Here is a 12,397-nt window from a genome sequence, read left to right on the forward strand (position 1 = left end):
GGCCGGGCTCACGGCCCCGAGCCAGGGAGGGAGGGGACGGGGTGAGGGTGCGGGAGTCGTGGCCGGCGCGGGGCGAGGAGGCGGTGGGCTGAGAAGCAGGTGGGCCCCGGGCCAGCCCGGCTCCGGACGCTGCCGACTACCCCAGGCCGAGCGGCCGCGTTTCCGGCTGGCGGGGTGGCGCTCAGGCCCCAGCGCAGGAAGATGTTCAACGTGGAGTCGGTGGAGCGGGTGGAGCTGTGCGAGAGCCTTCTCACTTGGGTACGTGGTGGCCGGCTGCCTAGGCCGACCCCTTCCCGGGCTGCGCTTCGGGTACCCCAAGCTCGTCCTGCGGGCGAGCGCCTCTGGCGACTGGGCCCTCACTTCCGGGCCCTTCCAGGGGCCTGGGCCGGGCTTAGCGGAGGACGCCAGTGCGGGCCGCGTCTACACCCGCGGTCGGGCCAGGCCGGGGCTACGAGCGGCATAAGGGTGGGGGCAGGCGCGGCTCAGGATCTGAGCGAAACTTGCTGGGCTTGAGGGGCTGGCAGTTCCCGCAGTGGAAACCGGCCCGGCCAAGGCTAATGATGGGGTGCTGGCGACACTGTAATCGTTGTTTGCCGCCGGCGATTCTCTTGGGCTTCCAGGGACAGCAAAGCGTTGTTTCTCCTGCACCCCGACGCGGCCAGTAGAGGCAGTCGGGACCCTTGGTTCTTACGCTCCTCGCCTTTGTTGTAATGTCCGCGAAGGATGGAGCGTAGCCCCTTGGGGGATGAGCTCTGCCCACCGGGAAAGGAAAGAAAAGTATTTATTTTAAGAGGCGGGGGTAGGAAAAATATGAAGAGGCACCGTCGGGCAGAATGTTTAAAATGCAAGATGCATTTTGGCTATTAGAAAGCACGCTTTCACTTTTATAAGTGGAAGAACTTACAAAAGATGTCATAGATGAAACGTCAAGTAAGACAAAGGTATTTGGAAAATCAGTAATGGAACTCCAAAATACTTTGGAGAAACGTTTTTGGAATTCTGATTTGAAATTATTACGCAGTTGTTCAGGTTTTAACATTTTTCTTTTTTAATTTATTTTGGAGACAGTCTCACTATGTAGCCCAGGCTAGCCTCGAGCTCACAGTTATCCTCCTCTCCTGCCTAGACCTTCCAAGTGCTGAGACGACAGGCATGTCCCGCCATGCTTGGCAGGTTCTAACATTTTAAAATCTGCGTTGGATTCTAATGTCAACAGTAGTGCTTCAAAAACTGGACAGTAAACTTACGCTTCTATATTTTACAAACTCTGGTTGGGACTTGGGGTGGGGATTCAGAGTAGGGGTTTAAACCAAGTGCGCCTTTGGGGATCATTTGTTTTACTTGTTGCTAAAGTATTAAATAAATGCCCCTTCTGGAGAATCTCTAGGGTGCTGGAGATTGAACAGTCTCATGCAAGTTAAATCGTTTTCTCTACCACTGAGCTGCACCACCTCACCTTTCATATTTTAAAGGTGAAGCATAAATGTGAAAGAAATTCTGGTTAGCGGTGCCTTGGGTTAGGGGAGAAGCATCACCTATGGTTGGTTGTAACAAATGTAAGTTTTTAAAAAGTCTTGACTTTTTCATAACATGGCTATGTCGTTAATCAAATTACGGCCCCTGCAACATAGAGTATATGTAATGATAGAGCTTGATATGTTTAGTAAGTTTTATGTTAGACCATTCTTGGGATTTCAGGTTGTTCATGATTCTCCATAGATGACAAAGAATTTCAGTAGGTTCTCACTGAAGGCAAGGAGGTAGAAGCTGTCTTTCAAGAGATGATAGGAGGTTTGACTAGGCAGCGGGTACTTTTTTTGGATTTTGTGGAAGGAACAGATCTGGGAGAGGTTGTAAACGCAAAGCTGAGGATCTTCAGTGTTGCATTGTTGGGTCTGTACAGTAGTGCCTTGCTCAGTGCTAGCAAAAAAGGAGAAAGAAGGCAAAGATGACCGCTGAACTGGTGCTGTATTGTTTAAAGTCTAGAAAGAAACGTCAGAAATAGAGGTGTATTTGAAGAGCAGCTGGAAAATTGTTGATGGTTCAGTTTGAGTAAGAATGCTAAAGAGTAATAGAGGAAAAATGACAGAGGAAACTTTAAAGGGCTTATAACAGAAAATCATATGATTTCAGGGAATTAATTTAGAACCAGATGCAAAATCCAGAAACAAAAATAATCCACATTATTAACTGCATAGGGCAGGGAGTATGGTCTTATAGAATAGGCTATCTGAAATAATGACTGGAAGCCTTATCAAAGAAAATTTCTGGAGATGAGAGATTATTGAAGACAAAACTGGAGGGCAGGTTCCATAAAATGATGTACAATTGTCAGGTTTGGAAACACTTTAAAACATTGTTCATTGAAATGTTTGAAAATAAAGTTGACTTTAAGCGCTCTGTTTTTTCTCTTTTGGCTGTCATTAAAAGAGTAAATGTTTATATGAACAGTATTTGAGTTAGCTGAACATGCATGTTTTAGTGTAGTAGCACTGTCTGGAGGTCAGATAATGCTGAACACAATTCCAAAGTGAAATATATAGGAAAATATATACAGTACACTCCAAAGTAAAGATTCTTATTTAGAATAATTTGCTCTATTTTGCATAAACTCCTATTCAACTTGGCTGTGGGGTTTTGTTTTTTTTTTAGCACATGGTAGGCTAGAAGGTAACTGCAGCACTCAGCAAAATACAGACAGCTGTCAATGACAGAGAAGACCCATGTGGTAAAGTTCAGTCTGGGTGAGTCAGTCTTTGGGCTGCCAGCTCTCTGTGTCTCTGGAGCCTCTGTATTCAGTTATAGAGAGTGTCATACTTATAATTCTGAGCAGGAAATAAAAGTTTATTTTCACTGTATAACATTCAGTTTGGGACAGGAGAGATGTGTATAGTACATTTTAAACATTCTTCCACTGGAAATGGCTAAAATAATGGGAGGTTAGGTGCGTAAAAGGGATGAGTCTTAGTCACCTATGTAGAATTCAGTCCTGTGGAACTATATCTGGTTGCCCCAAAAATGTTGGATAGATTGCCATTGTTATCAGAGAGCCTGAAATGTGGTTATTTCAGATTTTTGTTGAAAGAGGAGTACGTATAAATAGACAAAGTAATCCTACAAATGGAATATACATCTCAAGCTTCAGTTCTCAGTCAGTGTATGCAGTTAAGCTGGTTCAGCTTGATATGCTTAAACATTTCCATTATACTTCCGCTCCCACCCTCAGGATCAAAATTTATTTCTACTTGTTAGGAAAAGTCTGCCCTGCCTGTTAAACTTTGAAGCTTAATTTCTTAAATTATACCTGAATCTCAATGAAAAGATGGCACTTTGCTGTGGTTTATTTTCTTTATTTTGCAACGCTGGGGATTGAACCCAGGGCCTTGTGTGTGCTAAGCCCTGCCACTGAGCTAAATGCCCAGCCAGGCTTTAACCAGGTTTTAGAAACTGCAAAACAAGAATCTAGAATGCTACCAGTTCATGAGAAGAAGCTAAGTGAAAAAAGCATCATCACATAGACTTAGTGCACTTGTGATAAAAACTAGCAACCTTAACATATCCTAATTATTTTTATACGACTTATTTGGGGGCCTATAAAATGCATGCTAATATATAGAAGTACAAAGGATATAATTATTAATGTGGTATCTCCCCATGCCATCATTCTCTCTCCACTGCCTTACTCCATCCTGCCAAAAGAGCTGATTTTCTAGTGGAAGAACAAAGAAATCTGTCATGTACAAAGATTTTAATACTTTAAAAAAGTGTAAGTATATCATGATGGTTCAGAATACAACTTATAAACTTGATCTGCCTGGGTTCAGTTCCTGATTTTATTTCACACTATACTTTGTGAGAATTGTGTTCAGTTTGACACTAAGATTGCTAACCCTGACAGTTCATCGGTCTCATACATTCACATTGACCAGCATTACCTTTGCTTAAAACATGGATTGCTGGGCCCCAGGGTCAGAGTTTCTAATTTCTTAGGTTTGGAGTATAGCTGAGATTTTGCATTTCTGTTGAGTTTTCAGGTGATGTGACCTGGGGACCATGTTAAGAGAACCACTGCTCCAGATCAGGGTTTTTAACTGTATCACCATTTGACATTTTGGGCTGGATAATTACCTGTTGTGAGTGCTATACTGTATATTGTAGGGGATTTAATAAATAGTAACATAGCTTGCTTCTATCTAGTAAATGTTAATAGCACCCACCTAGCTCCCACAGTCAGAATTGTCTACTGAAAAGTAAAATCACCCCTGGTTAAGACCCATTGTTTGGAACTTGCTAATTCCAGGGTTTCTCATGATTACTTCTCCTACTTTTGTTAGGGAAGGGGAAGCAGAAGGTGGGTGATATTTATAAAGCTTCCTGGAATTACAAGAAAGGTTGTGACCCTTCAGGTAGTATTGTGTGCCCTAACAAGGTTAAGTGCATTTATGGTAGAATTTATATTGTATTGCTTTCCTGAAATGCTCAGTGAATTGGTATGTGATAGATATTTTTAAAATTGAGATAATTTACATGCCATAAACTTCATCCTTTTGAAGTGAACAGTTCTCTGGTTTTTAGTATAGTCACAAGTTGTGCTGTAATCACTACTGTCTAGTTCCCCTAACATTTTCATCATGCCCAAAAAGAAAATCCATGTGAAAATCTTCACTTTCTTCTCAAAGCAGAGGTGGACATTGAATAACTATGTATCTTAAGGGCTAATAAAAGAAAATAATTGCTTTGAAGCACATATTAAAATCAGAAATGAAAATTTAACTTTCTCTGAGTGCTAAGAGAAAAACAGATCTAGTCTTAGAACTAAGGGGTCAGGGATATAGCTCAGTGGTGCGAGTGCTGTCTGGCAAGCACAAGGTCCTGAGTTTGATTCCTGGTACCCCGCCCCCACCAAAAGAATGAAATTACCCTTTAAGTTACTTTACTGAATTTTTTTTTTTTTTTTTTTTTTCTGATTAGCCAGAGGTGGTTTTCTAATCTTACATCCTCGTGAGGATGTAGGTCTGTAGTTGAGTTAGAGCACAATAGCCTGAGTTCAGTCCTTTGCACTTTAGGGGCAAGGATTGATAATCTTCTGTTCGTTACATTTGGTAGTGCTTTGGATGAGAAGATTCCAAATGCTAAACCAGCGCTCAGCTATGTAAGAATTATTCAGTGAACTTGTTAAGAGTAGATTTCCAGTCAGGCGTGGTGCTGCATGCCTGTAGTCCCAGTACTTGAGAGGCTGAGGCAGGAAGACTGCAGTGAGTTTGAGGCCAGCCTGAACTACATAGTGAGACCCTTGTAAACACAACAAAAAAATAGATTTCCAGCTCCCTGTGCACCAGTGTACAGAGATTCTGATTCAGTAGGTGGAGCTAAAAAATGTGTATTTTTAAAATAAAAATTTCCCAGGTGGTTCTCATGTATACCCATGTATATTTTGAGAATAATATTTCCTTGTCTCCTCACTCACCCTTTCATAAGGTATTTTTCTCCAATATTTACACAGAAAAGTTAATACTAAGAGAGGTGAGGTTAGTTTAACCTGGTGATACGTGCCTGTAACCCCAGCACTCTGGTGGGCTGAAGTAGGAGGTTCGCAAGTTCAAGCCCAGCCTGGGCAATTTAGCAATATATGGAGACCCTGTCTCTAAAGGGCAGGGATCTAGCTCAGTGCAAAAGCCCTGGGTTCATTCTCACTCCCTCCCTCTCCCTCCTCCTCCCTCTCCCTCCCTCTCCCTCCCTCTGTCTCCCTCTTTCTCCCTCTTTCTCCCTCTTTCTCCCTCTCTCTCTCTCTTTCTCTCTCTCTCTCTCTCTGATTAGAATTTATTACATTCACAGCAGTAGTCACTGGGGCTTACTCTGTCTTGTGCCTTGGGGTAAGATTAGTGGTAAGAGTAAAAGAGACTTGGCTATCACTGCTGCTGCTTTTTCCTTCTAGCCAAATCTCTAAAGGCATGACATTTTAAAAAAATAAGGGGCCGTTAATTTAGCAGCTATAAAATGAAAGCAGGCGCTTATTTCTTGTAAAGTTATGAGGAGGTAGCTCCAGATAGTATGCAGCAAAGTTCCAAATCAGTTTCTGCAGATGATGTTTATTCTGTTTATTCATCTATTTTTCTTTTGAGGTGGGTGCTTGATAAGTTGTCCAGACTGGCATCAGACTCAAGCTTCCCAGGTAGCTGGAACTTAAAGATGTATGCCACCATGCCTGGATTATCTGTTAATTTTTAATTGAACCTACACTTGTATCAGTTGAGACCTTTCTTATCACCTCTCCCAAAATATTTACCTAACTAAAAACTATGTTCTATGAGGACTTTTTTTTTTCTTTTTTGTGGTACTGGAGAGTGAATCTGGAATCCTTTACCACTGGCTACATCCCCAGACCTTTTTATTTTGAGACAATGTCTCACCAAGTTGCTTAGGCTGTTCCCAAACTGTAAATCCTTCTGCCTCTGCCTTTTGAGTAGCTAGGATTATAGGCATGCACCACCACACCTGCTTGAAGATCTTTAAGATAATTCTCTTGGTGGCTGCCACCATAACCATCATTACCCATAAGACTCTACTATGCAGGTTATAAGGAAAGTATGACTGGCAGGGAAGTTTGGCAATATTTATCAAAAGTTTATCAAAAATATTATCAATATTTATCAAAAAAGGGCTCTTTTTTTGCCCCCTAACCCAATAAATGAAAAACACAGGTGGTCACCTAAGTGTAGTTCCTTAGGTTAGCCTCTTCTGTGTTAAAATAGGGACCTGCTAAAGTAGGTTCCTGTCTCTTTATCTCCATATTGTAGCCAATACAATCTTTAGACAGTTTAGATCTCATAACCTCGCTTTCCTGCTTAAAATCCTTTGCATTAGTCCTGCCTTTCACTACTTTACCTTTCTCCCTATCTATCTCTCCCTGTAACTCTTATCGCCCCCGCTATCCATACCAGACAGGCTGCTTATTTCTAGAGTGTATCACGTTCTCATTTGTAATCTTCGTGCTTGCTGTTGCTGTAATACTGCTTCAGTAAACTGTAAGGTCTGTCTATGAGAGTAAAGCCTATATCTATGCTTAGTAATTTATTTCCTTCCAAATTCAGATGGAACTACTAGATAATAATCATTGTTTGCTCAGCTCCATTTCCTTACATTTCTCAACCGCATTATATTCGACAAGTACAAAGTTAGTTCTGATTTGGAGTATATTTGAAAACAATGAATTTGAATGTACAGCCTAACCATGGTAAATATGATTTCTACATCTATATAAATATATTTTTGTTCTGAGTAACAGAAACCCCATCCTGTCTAGGTTTAAACAATAGGGTAATATATCTTGCAAAATAGGAGACTGCAAGCTTTTTAAATTCAGTGGTTCAATTTTTACCTTGAGGACTTAGTTCTCCCTCTTCTCTTGACCTCATTGACGTGCCTCATCCGGTAATAGTTGTAACATGACTGCTTGCAGCTATTGAGGCAACACAGCATTACTCACATGAATAGATTGACTTTTTTCTACTAAACGCATCTTGGCATATCTCTTCAGTCTATATTTTCTCTTCCCAGTTTATACCTGAGTCAGTTAGTGGTAGGAGGGCTAAAGTTACCGTAATTTTCTTAGATCATCTTTGAGTAGAATGGGTGATGTAAAGTCATCTGGTATGGGGGCTGGGGATTTAGCTCAACGGCAAAAGCGCCTGCCTGGCAAGCGCAAGGTCGTGAGTTTGGTTCCTGGTACCGGAGAAAAAACCAAAAAAAAAAAAAAAAAAGTCATCTGGTATGTACCAGTTTTTCTTTCAGAAATTTCTCTAATTGTCTATATATGGCAAGAAATTTCCAGTTGTCTTCTTTTTAAAAATTTATTCCAACCCACGATATGAGATAATCACCAAAAAACATAAATCCATAAGAAATCTTTATATAGTTTAACCATAGAATCTTTTTTCCTTTCAGATCCAAACATTTAATGTGGATACACCATGCCAGACTGTGGAAGATTTAACGAATGGGGTTGTGATGGCCCAGGTTCTTCAAAAGATGTGAGAATTAAGTTGCTTATCTTTTATATGTTCTTAAATATAGATCTTTATTAGATGGAAAATACAAATTTAAAAAATGTGTGTTACCTTTCTGCCACTGTGACAAAATACTACCTGGGATCCAATGTACAAGGAAGAAGGGTTTATTTTTGGCTCCCAGTCTTGGGAGTTTTTAAGACATGTTGTGCCATTGCTGTTGGGCCTGTAGTGAGACAATACATTGTGGTGGGAACATGTGAAAGAAGCTACTCACTTCATGGCAGCAGAAGGTGAAAGAAAATGGCTGCAGCTCCAGTATTGGCACATCCCCAATAACCTAACTTCCTTCCACTAGGCCCTGACTGATAGAGGTTCTCCACCTCCCAAAATGCCATGGTCTAGGAACCAAGCCTTTAACACCTGGTCTGTCAGGACAGTTTATTTCCTAACTAGCAAACTATCTATGTGCAACTTCTGTTATTTGTAGACTAAGAATTGTAAACACCACTGACAATTTTGATGGCATGTACTTGTCAGGTCTGTATTGACTGCTTGCAGCTTTTGATTGGTGCTATAATTATGTTTTTCTTTTTAAATCAGATTTTATTGGTATATTTTAGGTATACATAATGATCACTTTCATCATAGACAATTTGTACCTGTGCGTGGTATAACTTGTTTTTTTTTCCCATTGCCCTACCCTTCCTTCATACCCTCTCTTCAATCCCTCCTCCCCTCCCCATTTACAGAAAGCTTTCCTTCCATGTTTTCCTTTTTTCTCTTTTTTTTTTTTTTACTTTTCCTCTTTTTCCTTTCCCCAGCCACCTTCCTTGTTCCTCCTCCCTATTTGAACATTTTCTTGCTATTTCATAATATCTGTTATACACTTTTGGCTTCTCACAACAGAGAAACAATGCAGTATTTACACGTGTGTCTGATTTCTTTCACTTAAAAATATGATCTCAAGGTGCATTCATTTACCTAGAAATGTCTCAAGCTTATCCTTCTTTATGGCAGACTAGTACTCCATTGAAGGAAAAAAAACACATCTTTATCAATTCACCAGTTGGTTGGCAATTGGGCTGTTTCCTAGATTTAGCTATTACTAACTGCCCTGCTCTAAACATGGGTATGCATATATCACTGTAGTATGATGCTTTTAATTCTTTTAGGAAGATAGCAAAAAGGGGAGTAGCTAGGTCAAATGGAAGCCCTAGTCCCAGATTTTAGAGGGATCGCCACACTAATTTCCACAGTGGTTGTACACTCCCACTAGTAGTGGAGAAGGGTTCTTTTTACTCCACAGCCCCCCCAGCATTTGTTACTGGTTGATTTTTTGGTAGTAGACAATCTTTCATGGGTGAGATGGAATCTCAGTATTGTTTTACTTGCATCTCTCAAATTACCAGTGATATTGAACATTTTTTATATATTTGCTCTAATTCTTCATCTGAGAAGTATGTATTCATCTCAGAAGCCCATTTCTGGATTGGGTTTTTAAATTGGGGGGGCTGATTTTTTTTTGCATTCTTTATATGTTCTAGATAGTAATCTTTTGTCTGAGGAATGGCTGGCAACTTTTTTTCCCACTCTGTGGGTTGTCTCTTCACTCTTGGTTTCTCTTCCTGTGCAAAAGCTTTTTAATAAGATGAGATCCTAGTTGTTGATTCTTTATGATAGATCCTGTGCAGTCCTACACCAATATCTTCAAGAGTTTTACCTATTCTATCTTCCAGCTGAGTTAATGTTTATGTTTTAAAATTTAGATCTTAAGTCCATTTCTAATTTAGTTTAGTGCACAATGAAAGGTACGGGACTAATTTTAATCTTCGGTATATGGAAAGCAAGTTTTTCCAGCATCATTTATTAAAGAGGCTTTCTTTCAGTGAATGTGTTTGGCAACTTTGTCAAAGATAAGGTAGCTCAGTATATCTGGAGTTGTTTCTACATCTTCTAATCTGTTCCATTGATCCTCAGGTCTGTTTTCTTGCCAGTACCATGCTGTTTTTACCATAGGAGCTCTGTAGTGTAATTTCAAGTTATGGATATGAATTGTGATGCCCCCAGCCTTGCCTTTGTTGCCCAGAATTGCCATTGCTATTATAGCTCTCTTATGGTTGAATTTTAGGATTGTTTTCTGTAATTCTGTGAGATACGCTGTTGGTCATATGATTGTAATTGTATTAAATCTATAACAATTTTGGAAGTACAGCCATTTTTACTATCTTGGTTCTTCCTACCCAAGAATGAGGATATCATTCCGTTTTCTGATATCCTCTTCAATCTCCTTTTTCAAAGTACTGTAGTTTTCGATGCAGAGGTCTTTACTGCTTTTGTTAAATTGATTCCTAGGTATTTCATTTTTTTGAATGCTATTCTGAAAGATGTTATTTCTCTAATTTCTCTCTCAGCAAGTTTGTTACTTGTGTAGAAGGCGGCCATGGATTTTTCAGTGTTGACTTTGTATCCAGCAACAGTGCTGAATTTGGTTATTAAATCTAGAAGTCTTTTGGTGCAATTTTGGGGTCTTCTATGTAGAATATCATGTCATCTGCGAATAATGATAATTTAACTTTTTGCTTTCCTATTGTTATTCCTTTTATTTCTTTCTCTTATTTAATTGCTCCTGCTAAAGTTTCCAGAACTATATACAAAAAGAGTGGTGACAGTAGACATCCTTGTCTTGTTCCTGATTTTAGAGTGAAAGCTTTCAGTTTTTGTCCACTTAGTATGATATTGGCTATTAACTTGTCATAGATGACTTTTGTTATGTTTTATTTTCTTTTTCTCTTTAAAATAAAAAAAAAAAAAAAACAATCAGCTCTGGATACTAAGTTGTGCAAAGCGTGAGCTAAACGAAGAAAGTTACTTAAAGGTGACAGGTTTACAACTTTGGCCATCTGGTGAGCCTCAGCTAGGGAGTCACGGCAGGGACAAGGGGAGCAGGAGAGAAGTTGATGCAGGTTAGGGAGTGAAGTCTTATAGGGAAGGGGTAAGGAGAAGTGAGATAACACAGTAGTGAAACTCATTATGACCTCAAATGCTGGAGGAGGCAGGGAGAAATGTACACAGCTAGAGCAAAAAGGTCTGTAATTCCAGAAGGCAAAGGATAGGGGAACTGAGTCCAGAAGTGGACTGCTTTTCTGCCTCAAGCTGTGATTGCTTAGTCAGACTTAATCACTCCCTTGTCCACATTTTAGGCCCCTCTTTCTCTTACTTATTTGTATTGTTTGACTAAACCAAAACTTGTGTTAAATCTAATGTTTTGCCTTTTCTGCTTCTGACCAGTGCAGTTGAACCTTGCTGGAAAAAAATTCACAAACATTCTCTTACTGTATTTCCCTGTCTCTTAACTCTCCTGCTCTTCTAGATGATAGCCTCATACTTTCCTTCTTTGTACTTTTTGTTCTACCTCTCTTAGCCTTCTCATCTGATCACCGAAGGTAGAATACATCATACTTCTAAGACAATTCACTCAAAAAGAAAGTTCCCTAAAACCCCATGACTGCAGTTAGCACCTGCCAACATTTGTTTAATTTTCCCTTGATGCCTATTACTATACATGATCTGTAGTACTGAGCAGAAGGATCCTGCTCTGAAGTGAGGACCCACACTTTGTGTATTGGATCTCATTGTCCCTTACCTGCTGAAGATCATCACTCTTTCTTCCCACTCTTCCATATTATCAGCTTTTACTTTTCTACTGGATCATATCCATTAGCATACAGATTTCTTTTTTTAAAAAATACTACTTGTTAAAAAAATACTTCTTGTTTCTATCAGACATTATTTAATTTCTCCTCCCTTTTGCAGCAAAACTCCTAGAAGGAATAATTTGTAGCCAACAGTTTGGATTTTTTCCTTCCACTCTTAAATTCAATTCCATCAGGCTTTTCTTCCCACTCTTACTATTAAACTGTTAGGGTTACCCATGAGCTATGTTTTGCTAATTTGAATGGTTTGTTTTGAATCCACATCTTTACCTGTCAGTATCATTTGACTAACCTCCTGGTAACACTTTGTGCATTTGGCTTCATAGATACAGAGTGTTTTTTGTTTGGTGATAGTATGGCTAGGTAAGCCAGGCTGACCTTGAACTGACTGTGTAGCCAAGGCTGCCATCAGTCTCAATATCCTCTTACCTCAGCTTCCTGAGTGCTTGGATTATGGATGTGCTCCACCATGCCCACCTTAGAGTGATTCTTTTAGTAAGTCATATTTGCTGCTCAGGCCCCTACATTGTTGTTCATTTTACTTACAGTAAAAGCCAAAGCACTTAGAATAATGTGTAAGATCATAAGTGATTGGGCTATTTGTTACCACTCCCACTTCATTCTCTAGTGTTCTTTCCCTCAGTGGCCTCCTTGCTCATTTTCAGCCATTTTGGG

The 12,397-nt window shown here is 40.0% G+C and overlaps 1 protein-coding gene across 2 annotated transcripts in view; it reads left to right on the top strand.

Annotated features, from left to right (window-relative positions):
• Positions 1-12,397, top strand: part of Hook3 (hook microtubule-tethering protein 3) — a gene marked incomplete at its 5' end in the record, with an annotated part of 100,512 nt that continues 88,115 nt past the window's right edge. For both annotated transcript variants that reach the window (XM_005397072.2, XM_005397073.2), the window contains 2 exon segments: positions 1-258; positions 7,945-8,030. In XM_005397072.2, the coding sequence (XP_005397129.1) occupies positions 202-258; positions 7,945-8,030 (143 nt within the window).

Source organism: Chinchilla lanigera, unplaced genomic scaffold (assembly GCF_000276665.1).
Source record: "Chinchilla lanigera isolate Chin_1 unplaced genomic scaffold, ChiLan1.0 scaffold00056, whole genome shotgun sequence".
Lineage (NCBI taxonomy): Eukaryota > Metazoa > Chordata > Mammalia > Rodentia > Chinchillidae > Chinchilla > Chinchilla lanigera.